Source organism: Haplochromis burtoni, unplaced genomic scaffold (genome assembly GCF_018398535.1).
Source record: "Haplochromis burtoni strain Fernald_Lab_line unplaced genomic scaffold, NCSU_Asbu1 Contig_325, whole genome shotgun sequence".
Taxonomy (NCBI): Eukaryota; Metazoa; Chordata; class Actinopteri; order Cichliformes; family Cichlidae; genus Haplochromis; species Haplochromis burtoni.
This window is the reverse complement of record NW_024582686.1, coordinates 320627-336455: the sequence shown is the minus strand read 5'-3', so window position 1 is coordinate 336455 and position 15829 is coordinate 320627. Positions and strand designations below refer to the sequence as shown.

Below are 15829 nucleotides of genomic sequence, written 5' to 3'. Positions count from 1 at the left end.
AAACCACGAGACAATGAAACTAATTCCTTTCCTACAAGAGAAGAAAAAGATTTTTGAGAAACGTGGCCACATCTAAAACACTTCATCATTAGCACAGCACTGCTTTTACAACATAACTAAAATATACAAGACTTACTGCAACTGTGGTGACGACAGATAGTTATTTTTTCAGCGGGATCATGCTATGTATTGCGCAGTATTTGGAAATATATATTTGCCGTTACTATAAAATTCATTGCGCTGAATGAAAACAATCTTGGGATCACATGTCGCTTGAAGTAGAGTAAACAACATTTGAATGACAGCAGCTCCAGAGAGGGAAACCCCTGCAGCTTTCCTAAATAGTTTAGAAAAAAAAAATCCAATATGTGGTGCTTCACTCAATCCAGAAAATTGTTTTCTGGTGTGATGAAGCTTTTTTTTTCCCCTCACGGACAACTGACTTCCAACATCTGAGTCTTGTTAGGACGGTTACACAAAACAACGAGACTGCAGGGCAATGCAATGAAGAGATCAGTCGGAAACTGATCGGTAACTCATTATTAGTTCATTAGTGCAATGTGCATACCGTTACCACAGACCAATGATTATACAGCTTAAAAAACATCAGTGCAGTGACAGAGGGTTCAGAAACATACTCTGTGTGTGTGTGTGTGTGTGTGTGTGTGTGTGTGTGTGTGTGTGTGTGTGTGTGTGTGTGTGTGTGTGTGTGTGTGTGGAATGTGCGCATTGTGTGTTGTCAATCTAGACCCTAACATCAAACCACAGAGCCACTGACCAGATGTTTTCTGTCCTTTTCTCCCTCTCTTGCTCTATCTCTTGGCATCTTTCTGTCTTTCCCCTCATTATTTTCCCTCAGAGTTCTCCACACTTGCTGCAGAAGTCCAAATTAATTCATTTTTGCAGTAGTTTGGCTCACATCAAGCATGCTTAGCTTACAGTAAGGTCTTCTGCGTTCATAGCTGCACCTAAAGCCAATTACAAGTGCACAGTATCTTTACAAAAGGCATCCAGGAAAAAAGATTATTACTGACATAAAATACTTTAATGGTGTTGTTTTTACAACTAGATAAAAGTAGAGTTGTATTACTGATTTAACAGGATTCAGTTACACTTAATTACTTTGCTATTTTTGTGCAGTTAAGCATTATTAATGCAAGTTACATTTTTTTTAAAATATGTGTTGTTTATAACTTATAACTGTATCACCATTAGAGACTTATAGACCCTAAATGAAAGAACAAGTTATATAACTTGGCACGCTACGTCACATCAACTAAGACCATATTTCTGGGACTCTTCCGCTTTCTCCATCAGCGGGATATCTTTTTGTTCTCCATCTTCCTAAGAGAGTCACCTCAATCTCTACTGAACAGAATAAAAAGTTAAACGGAGGCAAGAACTGTTGTGATTTCAAAGGTGACATGCTTCAATTAAAGCATTAACATATTGGAATAGCACACTGTCAAGTGCTGTCCGCGGTGCTGAACGATGCCAACAGCATACATGTGGAAAAAGTCCAAGTAAGGAGTTTAACAGTTGGTTGATTTTGTTATTTTAGATAGAACTGACCCTGGAGGGTCCCTCGTAAGCCTCAGTCACACAGGCCTAGAGACCAGTTGATGACCATCTGACAACTAGTTGCAAGAGAATGATGTGTATGTGTACGCTGCAGCTATTGATTACTTTGTATTCAGTCAGGGGGTCAGCGGGTAGTCTGCTAGGTTTTCAACCATGAGGGCATGTAATGCTTCTTACTGCACATTTCACCCAACCAGCATCTTCAGCAAAGTATGTCCAGACAGACGACCAACTGTGAACAATACCCCAATTTGATTTTCAGAATCAGAATCAGAATACTTTATTAGTCCCTAAGGAAATTTCCCAACATTGTCTGGAGTTCACATGCAGCTGCACTGAGCTTCAAAACAATTAGTAACGTTTTTTGCCATTTAATATATGAAATCATTTATTAATTTGAGAAAACAATTAGCCCGCGAACTCATGGATTAAAATAATTAGTTGCGCTCTTACTTTGTAAAGTCCATAAAAGAAAAAAGTAGAAACAACATCGGCACGTGCAGGATTTTTTCTGTTGCCTATCACTTAAGAATACATACTAAACTTATGCAGTGATTGATCGTCATTTCATCATGACATTCTGCACAGTGGTTGGCCTTCATCAAATCAATCTTCACCATCTGTGAAGTCGGGACCTCAGCGGGAAAGACAAGGCTGTAAAGCTGACATGAACGACAGATTGCTGGCAGCGCCCAACATCTGTCCATTCTCAGCTGGAGTTACCACCGCAGAGGGAAACACTGGCTGACTGAAAGTGTACAGGTTGTCTTTACACGGTTATTTCTGTGCAACTGATCCATCCCCAAATGGAATTGTTTAAAAGTCAAATATGTCTGCAGCATACCATTGACAGGCGTGAGCTGTTACAGCAATAATACTAGATAAACTAAGAAGAAGAGAAGAAGAGGAGGAGATATGGTTGTTGTCTGACAATGTGAATAGGAAATTAAACAGTGCTGAAGCCAGACAGCAGACCTAGATTCTTGAAAGGTGAAATGCAGCAACACACGTCAGGTACAGCGATCACCCAAACACAGAGAGGTGTTCAGAAGGTTCAGGGGCTTAAGTGACTGAGGCTGAGAAATTGCTAAATGCTAGTCAAAACAGCTGAGGAACGATGACTCATTTCATAACTATTTTTTGCATTTTTAAATCAGAAAGAGAAAGTCTGTGACACTGTCAGGAAATCATGTGTCATAGAGGGAGGAGAGTTTTTAAGTGCCAGTAAGAAGATGCAATAAGGGAAAATTAGCTGTTTATCACAAGTTTTTCAGCCGATTTAAAAGAAGACACGGATGTCATTATTTGGCTTCAAGTCAGTCAGAAATACATCAATGAATTGTTAAACAGATTTGACGGCTCTTTTCAGGCAAACCTGGAGTGAAGTTTGGCCAGCGTTTAGTATTTCAGACGGTTTGGTAAATTAAAAAAAAAGTGCCTCTAATCAAGAGGAAAGTAAGATCAGAAAGATGGATGACACTCCCAAAAACCTGGGAGAGGGAGAGATGAACGGCTCTCTTTCCTTCTTTCTGACCTGCTCCGCTCAGCTAGTGGTCTGGGAAGGGGAGGAGAAAGAGAAATGGGGGAGAGGGAGGGAAGGCGAAAACAGGGTGGAACAGAACACCCCACCCCCTGCTCCCCTCTCCCGCACAAACACATAAATGCACACAGCCCTTCAAAGCCGAGTGGTTTTAATAGACGTCCAATTACACTAAGAGATGACATCTGGGGAACTACAGCAGATAAATAAGGTGAAAGAAAAGACAAGATTCAGTCACCTCAGACAAACTCCAAATAACCAGCGAACCACTGATAGACAGATAGGAGAGAGAGGGAGAGGCAACGGAAAGAGGGAGGGGGCCAAAGGAGAGGGAGCCACACACGGGAGGAAAGAAGAGAGGCAACGCACCGCTCCAGCATTCAGACTCTGAGAGGCAAGGACAGAGGACAGACAGGGAGCTCAGCCCACTGACAGACGCACTACAAGAGAGGGGAGAAAGACGAGAGCTCGCGGGGGTCAGATACACACTCAAGTAACTTCAAACCAGCTCAGACAAAACAAGAGAAACAAAGAAAGAAAAGAAGAAAGTCTGGATTCTGTGACGCCTTCTTTTTTTCCTTTTTTTGGTGGCCTGGACACTTCATAAGAAACAGCATTTTTATTTTATTTTTTTCTTGCTTGTTTTATTTATTTATTTTATTATTATTTTTTTTTACTAAGCACTTTGCCATCTTTTTTTCCTAACCTGCTTCTCCTCCAACCAGGACTGAGGGGGGATAAATCGTCTGGGACGCGTGTGTTCGTGTGTGTGTGTTTGTGTGAATGAACTGATGATGTGTGTTTTTGTCTTTGGATGTGAACTTTAAAATGGGATTTTGAGTGATTTTGAGAAACCAGGAGCAGAGAGTGGCAGTGTCAGGAGGAGAGGTAGGAGGAGGAGGCGAGAGGTCCCCGAGGAGCGCGCCTAGTAGTTCTCATTGTGAGGTGATCTGAGTTATGGTTGTTGACACATTCCTGTGACGATTGTGAGGAATAAACAGCACCGGGGGACTACAGCGGCGTCAGCCACAGCGCTGCGGGCTTCACCATTACCCCCCGCTACATCAACGTTTATATTCCTGATCAACCTACATCTGCCACAGCAAGTCGCACCATCTTCATCCCAGCTGTTCTACAGGTTTTAACACCTACAGTCCCAGTGAGGCTGGGGTTTCCCAAACAGAGGAGGTTTAGTTGGGGGGAGTTTCTCCCACTCTCATTCCCTTTCCCTGCACCAGCTCAGCATGCCCCAGCCCCTGAGCACATCCACAGCTCTCCCAGCTCCACTACCATGTGTAGATGGACAGTGACACAAGGTGCACCGGCCGCCTGGTTCTCCTCCTGCCCCTGCCGTAGACCTCCTTCACACCTCTCCCTCACCTTGCTGCTCTTGCTTCTCCTGCTCGGACCGTCCTCATCCTCCCCGCTGTCCGCTTCGTCCGAACACGGCCGCAATGCACCAGCAGGGACTTCTCCTCACTTCCTCATCTCATACCCACCACCCTCCTCATCACCCACACCGCTTCACGCATCCTCTGCAAGGTTGCCAAGGGCGACCAATGTGTCATCGTCGTCTGCGACGGTCGTTGGCCGGCACGTGCGAAGCAGCTACAAGCATCTACAAGGGGACGTGCGCTGGCGGAAACTGTTCTCCTCCCAGAAATTCTACCTTCGCATTGGCGAGGAGGGAAAGGTTAACGGCACCGGAAACAAGGACGATCCATACAGTAAGTCATCTGCCTTTAATGTGTCAGCTGATCCTTTCTGGTGAAAACAGCTTTTAACCACACACACAGCAGTTTATGAAAGTCAGAAATCAATTTCATATTCAAGATCCTGATATGAGATCTTTCTTTTTAGACTTTTTAAAGAGAGCCAAACGCAACCTTAGTATCTGTCAGTGGCACAACTGTGGCAAATGCAGCACTGCTTGTCCTCCACTTCATCTCACATGTTTATCTGTGGCCACTGATGTTTCCTTGTTTCCGTTCTGTGAGCACCCATGCACTTCCAGACAGGTAGCTGGGCAATAGAACAAGTAACAGAGCTGCGTGCCTGCAGCCTTTTCACCATGTGCAGAGGCAGGCATATTGCCTGACTACAAAGAGTTTGGGAAAGAAAAGCATGACAGTAGAAGAGCAGGAGAGGAGAAGAAAAAAAAAGTAAACCGGGCAGATAAAAAAAAAAAAACGATGATCCACTGGAACCAATTAGAAATTGCCCAGAGAAAGTTCTTCCTGTTTGAGGAAATATCTAAAACACAGCTATTACCAAACCCCAGGGGAGAATGACAAGTACTCTTATTCCTTGCTGCTATTGTGCTCTTGCTATAATAGTGTTGGGCATATGCTAACTATGAGGTTGTACTGACTCAGATATAAAGTAATAACCAAACGCTTCCTGCTCCCCCTTTTTTTGTTTTCCTGGTTGTGCATTTTGCGGGCAGGGAAATATGATTTTAACCTTTATTTATCCTGAGAAGGGTCACTGAGCACACATGCTTATTTGTCAGCATCACTCAGCCTCACATTCACACAGTTTCTCTTTCACACTCACAGTTCCTCTGCTGCTGGGAACTCAGAAACTCCGCCAGTATATTAAAAGCACCTTAGGTTTCTGAAGGAAAATAGTACAAATGCAAGGATGAGTTCAAAATCCACAGGTACAGCAGGAAAAACGCCCTGCCCCCCAAAATAAAAACAAATTATTTTTGGTTTCTAAAAAAAATGCTAAATAGCCAGATGGTATCACACAAATCTCACCAAAGCATCAGATCTGTACTGCAGCAAATCTAAATAGTTTTAACGACTTGCAAGGCTCATCATAATCAGTTATGACTGATTCAGAACAGAAAATCAGCTGTTATCATTTTGTAGTGTGCGGCTTTATCTTCTAGTTGAACACATCTGGAAGTTCTCCAAGTCTGCCACAGTCTTTTGGCCTGTGAGCAGCACAGAATAACTGCATGGCCTAAGGACATACTGACAGTAGTTGTTGAGTGAGAACAGAACATTGCTCCCACATTTACCTGCCCACAGTCTGCCTGCCAGTTCACTGAATTAGATGGGTGATGTCCAAAACTCAAGCTAATATCTTTATTATTAGAAAACAGGCGTTCGCTGCATTACTGAATAGTTTTCTTCTAAATGTATGATGTCAAGTGTCTGTGTACTTGTTCTAAACTGGTCTTTATCACTCGCACACCTTCATACACATGTCATAGGGTTGCATGCATCTGTACTCGACGCTCTGGTGCTGTACAAAGCTCGCCTGCTGAGTACATGTGCACACACACACACTCAGATGCAGACACACGCTTGAGCACAGAGAGGCCAGTCTTGCACATGGCCTCCATATGGCAAAGCCCACTTTTATTAGGGCCAGTGTGAATATGTGTGCGTGTGTGTGCCACTCAGACACCAAGGCTCTGCCAGACATGGCTGAAGGAATTTCAATTAGCGTCTCTTCCTCCCTCCCCTCGCCTGCAGTCCTCTTTGACACACACACACACACACACACATGTACACTTTTTTTTACTCACATGCACAGAAAGAGCTCAGCCATTAGGCTGCAACGTGTCACTAACTATAATGGCATCAGGTCATGGCATTAGAGGCACAATCCATCAATTTCAGCAGCTCTTGCCACTTGATTGTTTTAGGAAATAGGTAAGAACCTTCCAGGGAGAAAAGCGAATCTTAATATGGGAACTCGGTCGTGAAGGCTAAACCTTTCAGGCCATATTTTGTCTTGGCGGCATATTTAGAAAAAGCATTTCATCAATCTGTATCCACCTGATGGTAAGTGCAGATGTTCGACATGCTTCAGACTGAAAGTTTGGTGATTAAATAATGCGTGTGTCTGCCCAGCATCAAACTATACTCCACGTCCAGGTGCTTGTGCTCATATAGCATGACTGCGTACAGGCTCGCGAGCAGAGCAGCGTTTATGCTTATGCTAACACTCCCACTTACTGACATTTTTTATGCACTCTGAAATAAGCAAAGAACAAATTGTACCCTTCAAACTAAACCAAACAGAATATATTTCAATTCCGTTCCCCTAATGGTGATCATGGATGTGGTTTTTCACATACTAGACAGCGTATGACTGGTCCTACTCAAAACTGCTCTGGTGTGTTTGTGCACAAGTTTTGAACACACTTTTTGTTTATTTTTATACTTCAGATTATAACATTGCTCATTTACACTGGTATACTTTTGAAGCTAAACACAGACTTTTAGACAGATTACTTCTCTGATGCTGGTTTCTGGCTATTAGAAACATATGGCCTATGTGAAATAATGTCGCAAACTTTCTCTATATGCAGCATCTTATATAATACAACTGCACAGAAACAGTGCACTCAAGTTTCTCCAGAGTGTAAACTCAGGTGTGGGACTACCCGATGCGACAGTTCTTCAGGAAAGCATTAGATTGAAAAACTACCGCGGAGGTTAATTGCAGTGGTTATCGTAGTCTAATCGTCTGCTAATGTTCAGGAAGTCAGATTGCAAATGAGTGTCATTAGACAGTGTCAGAGGTGACAAAGAAGTTTTAGCTGCTGGTCCGGGGTCGCTGCTCTCCTCCAAACCTTTCTAATGATCTTGTCAGAGCCGAGGCCGGCACATCACTCAGGCTTTAGCGAATCGTGCGTTCTGATGTGTTTTGTTCTAAACGCCCATCTATCCATCTCACCTCATAAGGCCTTTTGAAATGAGAGGTTCTGGTCTCAGTTTGGAAATCTTTTGGGGCTGCCATGTGATTAGCATCCATCCTCACGCTGACTGTAAGAAACAAGACTGTCCTTGTTTCCTTCCCTCCATTTTGTCCACAGACTGTCACATCTTGTTTACAAACAAACGAATAACACAGTGTAATAAATGGACGTGCGCTTGCAGTTGGACTGCAGACTTGCGCTTGTGAGTAGCTCAGTTACTACTAAACGGTGCCAAGGTGACAGCAGTTGGAGGTTTGATTCTCATTGTAAAAGCTGCCACACACACACACTTCAAACATTTATCATGCATTAATCACTGAGCTGTCATGGGAGAATCAAGCAAACCACAATTTTAGACTCTTAATTCTCTGGACATCATTCTGATTTAGACCAGGATTTCCCTGTCCTGGATAATTACACGGGTCTGCCCCCTATTGTTTGACCTCTACCTATTGACCTAAGTCAGGAAGCACTGCTAATGGAAAGGTCAGCACTACAAGTATTGTATCACTTTTGGTTGTACTCTGCAAATGCCAGATTTTTTGCAACTCAAAGAGCCAAATTTTATATTAACAAGTCTGCAAGAGACAGCATTGTATTTGGAATGATGCATTTGTATCCAAATATTATTTTTGTGTATGTTGTGGAGTCGGTGCCAAAGCTAAAATCTTCTTTCAGCCAAAGTAACTTTGTTTAGCCGTTGGGATCCAGAGTCCTCTTTAACTTTTAGAATTATTTTAGGGCAATTTTAGAAAATACAGGAAAATGTTCAAATATATTTTACTACACTTTAGCAAAACTAGACTATTGAAACTCCATCAAAGCGCTGTAGGCTGCACTGTGTATTGTAAAGAAAAAAAAATGCAATTAGAAATGCAACATTGCAGATTGTTGCTGTGGAATAAATGTGCACATATTTAAAACCACATGCACATCTTCATCTCTGTACTTTGCATCCATAAAGCTTGAATGACTCAGCAAGGTGAGAGCCAAAAACAAAAGTAACAAGTCCTGACATCAGTCCCCGTCTTCTGCTCTTCTACTTTTGGTCGCCTCTATGTTGCTGCCTTCGATGGGATGCTCGATGAGCGTATTTAGGGTTCTCATGGGAAAAGGTAACAGTGTGGCCCATAAAAGAGAGTTATGAGGAGGTACTGGAAGTACCAGAGGTTAGTGTCAGCATTGGTTTTCATTTAAAGTTACTCTGCATGGACTCTTCTCCCTAACGGCTGTAAATAAAACGGGCACGCAAACATCACTGAAGGAGCTCGTTCAGGAAAAACTAAACGGGTGCTCTTAAGAGCCAACATCAACAATTACATTCGGCTGTACTCTGAAAACATACAATAAACACACCTTCCTCTTTCTGACCTTTAATTCAGCTACAACTTTCATGTTGTTTACATGCAGGATGCCATTAAGGGTGCCCCTGATTGGCTATACACAAAAATAATGGAAAAACCATTCGTGGTAATCAGTGAAATTAGTTAGAGTCTTCCTGTGGGTGTGTAACTGCGATAAATTATTTTGGTTTCATACTGCACATCTTCCCTGTGATGTTGTTGCAGCGGGAGTCTGGATCAAATCATGTCACTTTTGAATTATGACTCATTTTACTCTAATCTGCGGAGCAAGCGAGGCCATAAAATAAACGTTTTGGGATCTCTTACAAGGGCGAGACATTTCCAAGGCCCCCTGATAATCTTCATTAAGCATATCCTTACTACCATTCATACTCTCAGATGCAATTAGAGCTGTTTGTATTCTAAAACCTTTCACCTTAAAGGCTTCAGACCTGTTTCATAGTAACTGAAAGAAGTATTTCAATCTGCGCGCTCAGTGCTTGCTTTGCGGCCTGGCATCATGTGCCAGCACCTGGAGACACATGACGCATTTTAGTTCTCTGTTGCTGTCATCAAAAAAATCAAGCTGAATGTAACCATCTGCATATTTTATCAATTTAGCTCATTTAGCCTTTTATCGTCACTTGATGATGGAAACTCGCTCTAATACTCCTTTAAGCTTGCCAGCTAGCTGGCTAATAATCCAAGCCACACCACAGCAACAGCAAAGGGTTCCTTTCAGAGCAGTTTTATGTGACACAGTCATATCAGAGTTTGTGTTTGCTCAGAGATAATGTGGGTAACAGTAATGTCCACAGTGGGTGTCTTTAATAGGATACATGTCCCAAATAGCTTATAGTAAAATATTTAGACTCCTTGGTGCAGAATACCCCGCCCCCCCCCCGGGAGCTCCAGGTCCCTCTTTTGAGACCCACTGATTTAGAGAATTTAAAACCTGTCGTAATTTAAGAGTTATATGTTTGAGTCTTTCGTGCAAACTCTTCAGGGGTCTCTCATACACAGGGATAAGCCTACAAGTGTCCTTTAACGCATTCACTGATGTTTGGATGCCTCAGGAATAGAAACGCATGCATACTGACAGTAACACCTCCACTTTTATTATAATTTTCTCGTTAAGATGGCCCTTTTACTTCAGTGCTGTCTTTGTTTAACTTTTTTTCTTTTTTTTTTGCAAAAAGTCGCTGAGGACAATGACAGGATCTGTCTTCCATCACTATTTACACACTTCCTGTCATCACCACTTGATATCTTCCCATAAATTTGCTCCCCTGTCGATTAATGTGTCAGCTACAACAAGATGGAAGAGCCAGATTTCCGAAGGCAGACCGAGGCAGTCCCGCCGCAAACCCAGTTGGGCACCACCTTAAACAAAAGTCTTTCAGCAACAAATTATGTTTTTGTAAGATCTTCCGCTCCTTTGGAGCACTCCAGCTCAGTGAAGAGAGGGCCAAACATCGAGAGTCCATTACTATCCGCAAAACCTTTTTCATTGTGTATATTTTGTGGACGATTGCTGAAGAATACTCTGACATATACTTGAGACTGGGAGAGAGAAAAGCAGGAGGAGATTCTCTGATAACCTTTCATACTTCTGTACTTCTATAAAAAGCTTCGGGGTGAATTATTTATTTTCATGCATTTGACAAAAGGTTTACAAAAACGCTGAACTAATGATAGTCTGCGATGCAGGCGGACTTATTTAATGATTAGGTAGAAGTTTTGGAAGTATCCATGGGTCATTAAGTTTTACCAGCATGCAGAGTTTCATATTATTAACATGGAAGAACTGACAGCATCTGAGAAGTCATCTCAGTGATGCTGTAGCAGCAAACAGTTTATTGTTGTTTAAATAACAAATCACAACAATAGAAAAGTTGCTAATGCCATTTATGGAGAAAAGTAAGAGCAACAAACTCATGCTGAGAGCTTAATATCATAAAATTGTACAAATGGCCAAAAACTGCAGGAAAATTATTATTTCTTTTTATAAGATAACCCAGAATCAATTCAGTCACAAACAGTCATATTAGTAAAAACAACACAACACAATTATTCGGGGTCTTCAAAGCACCTTTGGAACATAAGTCCGTCTGAATCAGCCTGCCATCAGTTTGCAATTATATCAATTAAGTCAAGTTGACAATTCTACTATGCCATGTGTGGTACTGTTGAACTGTTATGAAATCAAAATCAAAAATTGCTGCCAATCTGTTACTGTTTGTTTCCAATCTGCTGTCGTCTCCATACACAGAAATTCAGATTAACTTCTTTCATTCAGAGTCCAGTTAGAACCTCATGTATCTGAAACATAAATTCTGAAATCCCGCCACAAATAGTGACGTATGCAGTTGCTGCAGGACAAGGATTTAACTGTAAAATGACACAGGTGCTCAGCAATCTTGTATTTATATAGGAATATAACCAGAATACAACCAGTTGCCAACCAGTTGACTCGAGTCCCCTCCTGCACAAAGACACGTAACAGAGGAGTTGTGTTCATTGTTGCAGAATGACTCAAACTTGTTGCGACGTGGTAATTACTTGCAACCCTGCCAGTCTTTGCAATCACTCTGAGTTGGATCGCCACTGTTTAGACAGAGGTTGCTTCCTATCAGGAAACCAATGCAATCGCCTTGCAAATGAAAATGATTACAGCAACAAACTGGAATTGGTGACTGAATGTAAACAAATTCAGTGGAATCACAAGACAATTAAATTTTTCAAAGCTTTAAGGAGCTTATTGTCCTATTTTGTATGATTGAGCCATTACATGTGACCTCTTGTAGCAGAACAGAGGTAAAACTGTTAGACATGTGAGTGATTAATTGACAGAAAAAAATGAGTTAATTAGTGCCAGGTTTTGGGTTAGATGAGGATTTGGGGCTTTTGTTTGTCATGCAGTATCTCCTTGAACATCATCGGGTTTTAGATTTGAAGCTGTGAAGCAAATTTTGTTTCCTTTCCTCTGAAAACTTCTTTGAGAAATTGTAAAATGCCACAACTGCCTTATAGTGTATTTTTTACAAGACTCTTTCTACCTGCAGCGCTGCTGTAAAATGTCCAGATGAAGCCGAATGCACAAAGTGTCATTTTGGTGCCTGTGAACAGGCTGAATTCATGGCCAGTAAAGCAGTGGGAGATGGAGAATAGCATCTGTGACAGATAACATCCAGGGCTGCTGCCATATAGACACCACGTGCTTTAGGAGAAGCCCCCAACCAAACACACATGCACGCACACCTCACCCCTAACCCTGCTGCACACACACACACACTGCATAAAATTGAGCCTCTTAATGGAGTCATCAAAGGTAGTGCTGTGAGTTGAGACCAGAGAGGCATCTGGACAGTCTGGCTGTTTGAACTGAGCCGTCAGGAATGCCGGCTCATTACTCTGTGTGTGTTAAGTGTGTGCGTGTTGAATGCGTACAAAATTAATACATGTGCAAACAAACACAACACAGAGCAAAGCAGAGAGAGGATGTGACAAGCTGAACGATATTGTGGGTAATACTTGTGGTGTAATATAAGAAGATCTCTAAAAGCTAAGAGTCCCTCAGCAACAACTCTAGCCACAACAGTTGGGCAACACCGCACTGACAGCTGAACTGTAAATGAAAAATGTGTGAAATGCAGACGACCATCACAGCACTCTGCCTGAAAACACGACTCCTGCTGTGTCAGGCTTGTGAATGGTTTTTGACAGAAGCTGGCAGCACGCGCGCTCTATCATGTTACAAAGTAAACCGCGTTTAAGGAATCACAATTTCTCAGGTGTTTCTCCACTCAATCAAATCCCGGTTAACACCACTGCAAATTCCTCCTGGCTGCTCTTAAGTGTGAGTGATTGCAAGTGATTGCAAATTTCATGTTATCTCTCGCCTAGACTGTTGGCTTTCTAATTTTTTTTCTCCCACGCGATCACCCCAAGGCCAATGACATCAGATGAAGGTTTAACAGCGTGCAGTTTTGCTCATTTCTGTATTTTGATGTGAGTGCATCAGTCAGGAAAGGATATAAAACCATTGCCCGGGCAAGAGTAAGCTAATATGGTGAGTGCGGGCTAAAAAGAAAATGAAATGAACTGAGAAAAAACACATTAAATGTAATTCACAAAGGCCAAACACAATTTATTTAATAAGATTTTTACACAGCAAATCAAATATGTGCAGAACACAATATGAAAAGAAATCAATTTACAAAAAAAACTTGTATTTGTAGAAAAATTCTGGCCATATTGGAAATCAGAAACAGCCCTCTGTTCCCTCTTTCATGTAATCCATCAGCTAGGCGTGCTTTGATGTGGCCACTTAGCACAAGAAGATACTGCTGTCAGCCACATCAGTCTAAACAAATACCTCAGTGCTCCCCAAAATACACAGCATGCAGCAGTTTCTGTTCAAGCCCAACATCTCCACAAGCTCTCACCAAGCAATCTGCACAACCGAGAGATGTTTGTTCTCTTTTGGACTTCATAAAGAAACGCAAATAGTCCGCTCAAACTCCGAGAAATAAATAACGCTAACAAAATTGTTTAATCCTGATAAAACTGTGGCCTCAAAGGCCGAGACAAATTAAAAAGACATTTTCTCTATTTATGTGACCAGATAGAGCAATTCGTATCTGATTTGGTGGTCCATTTCCCCCCTTGTTGAATTCTTCTATTCCTTTGCATGTGTTCCCACTGGATTTTCTTTGCTTTGGAGTCTTTGGTGGTTGCCTGGATATAAACTCTCATGTCACTGTGAATATGAAATGTCGTCAGTCACTATGCTGCTTGTTTCAAAGAGAAAAATGATCTTACTGTTTAGACCTCAACGCATGAAAGGTTCCTATTAAATTTTTTTTAAGAGAAATACATAATAGGGTCCTTTTTGTCTTCATGAGAATTTTGTTTCTTGGATGTCACATTTATCTCAAAAAGGGTGAGAGAAATCAGTCACTGCTGAAATAAAAATAGTGAAGTCAGAGGTTCATAGCAGAGCACTGGACGCAGAATAAAAGAACAAAAACCGTTTTCACTCTGCTCGCGGAGTGGAGTTCACGACACAAACTGCTCCGCAAGTGATGATATTTCACAACGAGGAGCAAGACCTCTCCGAGCTGTAGACACGCAGTAGACCCGCTCACAGCTGGTCACCGTGTCGAGGTCACAATGTGAACAACTGCAGTATAATCTTCAAAAAGCCCCTGGATAAACAGTGGAAACATTTTCACAACCTCCTCTAACCTTTGGGATCAGCTGGAGTCTAACTGACCACGTTTCCAGAAAGGGGCCTAACAGGGGTCGGTGTGAGGTCTGCGAATGTGCGCGCTCCTGTGTGAGAGTGTGTCTTTTTAATATTTGTGTGACTGTGCTGATTTGCATGAGCTAGAATGATCATAGAAGAGTGTACATCCCAGGCTGATGCTTAATCTTTACATTAGAGTACATTTATTTTCACATCTGTTGAACAAATTACAATGAAATTTGTAGCAGTCCTGGTGGTTCCTGCATAATTAACACACATGACTATGATATAATTCAGTACAATTATAAAATAAAACAGCTGAGTTTTATTGCACTTGGTTACACTGCTCACTGGAATGTTGACTTTGTAATGCAAGAGTCCTGTTGTGCTGCTTAGTCAGTAAGTAAGTATTAACATATAAGTACTAAGTATTTAGCAGAGTTCAGGTTTCATAGGTCTCTCTGCAAAGAAGTTGTTTTTAAATTGGTTGATTTTTAAATTGGTTGATTTCAAAAGTATTTTGCCTTAAAAAGTAAACACCGTCATACATCCAGTGACTTTATCCTGTGACGTCAGTACATTATTACAGTTTTCGCTTAACTGGCAAACAGACAAGCTCGGTGTGACTGCTGACCTGTATGTGAAATAATGCAAAAGCTAAATTAAGCTTTGAATTAATTCTTTGCTCGTTCCTGTTCTAATTATGTCATAGCACCTTTATCATCAGTCGGTTGGTGGCTGATTTATAGCCGGTCCACTAGCGTTTTTCTTTTGCTTTGTAAATCCGGTTGAAATTGGTGCCAAATTTAAATAGAAATCTGGTTGAGAAATTCTCTTGCCTGTAAGTCAGAGAGACTGCGTAGATCATTGTAACAACAAGTATAACAATCGATTACACCAAAAATCTCAATCAGTTACGATCCAAACCGCTACTATGAATAGCAATCATTATGGCTTAAAATGCACGAAACCTGCTCTCGTGAGCTCAGATTTGGCTTTAAAAAAAATAAAAAACTGATAATTAAATATCGTTAAGGTCATTATGGAGTCGTTAATGAACAGTTTCTTCCTTGTTAGACGGCTGGGCTGTGTTTATTTGAACTTCCAGCTCTGTCAGTTACAGCTTGACAAGCAGAGACCATTTTGGCTCGCTCTTATGAAAGTTGAAATGTTGCCCTGTTACACACACGTGTTTGCCTTTGGTAGTTCTTTAAATAATGTTGATAGCAGCAAATGACCATGCCTTTTAAATTAAGTAAACTTTGTGCTTTTTTTCCCTTCTTTTTTTGCTTTCAGTGCCAGATCATAAAACTCCCCCTTTGCACTTAAAACATAATTCATAAAGATGTTGGGCTGAAATCCAAGGGACACAGGGAGGGAAACAGCAGAGGGGG

At 41.6% G+C, this 15829-nt stretch overlaps 1 protein-coding gene across 1 annotated transcript in view; it reads left to right on the top strand.

The window, feature by feature from the left end:
• The first annotated feature begins 3275 nt into the window (after positions 1-3275).
• fgf10a (fibroblast growth factor 10a) overlaps positions 3276-15829 on the top strand; it is a 17564-nt gene continuing 5010 nt past the window's right edge. The window contains exon 1 of the mRNA XM_014339907.2: positions 3276-4848. Coding sequence (XP_014195393.2) covers positions 4413-4848 — 436 coding nt within the window. The 5' untranslated portion in view covers positions 3276-4412. The remainder of the gene's footprint in view (positions 4849-15829) is intronic.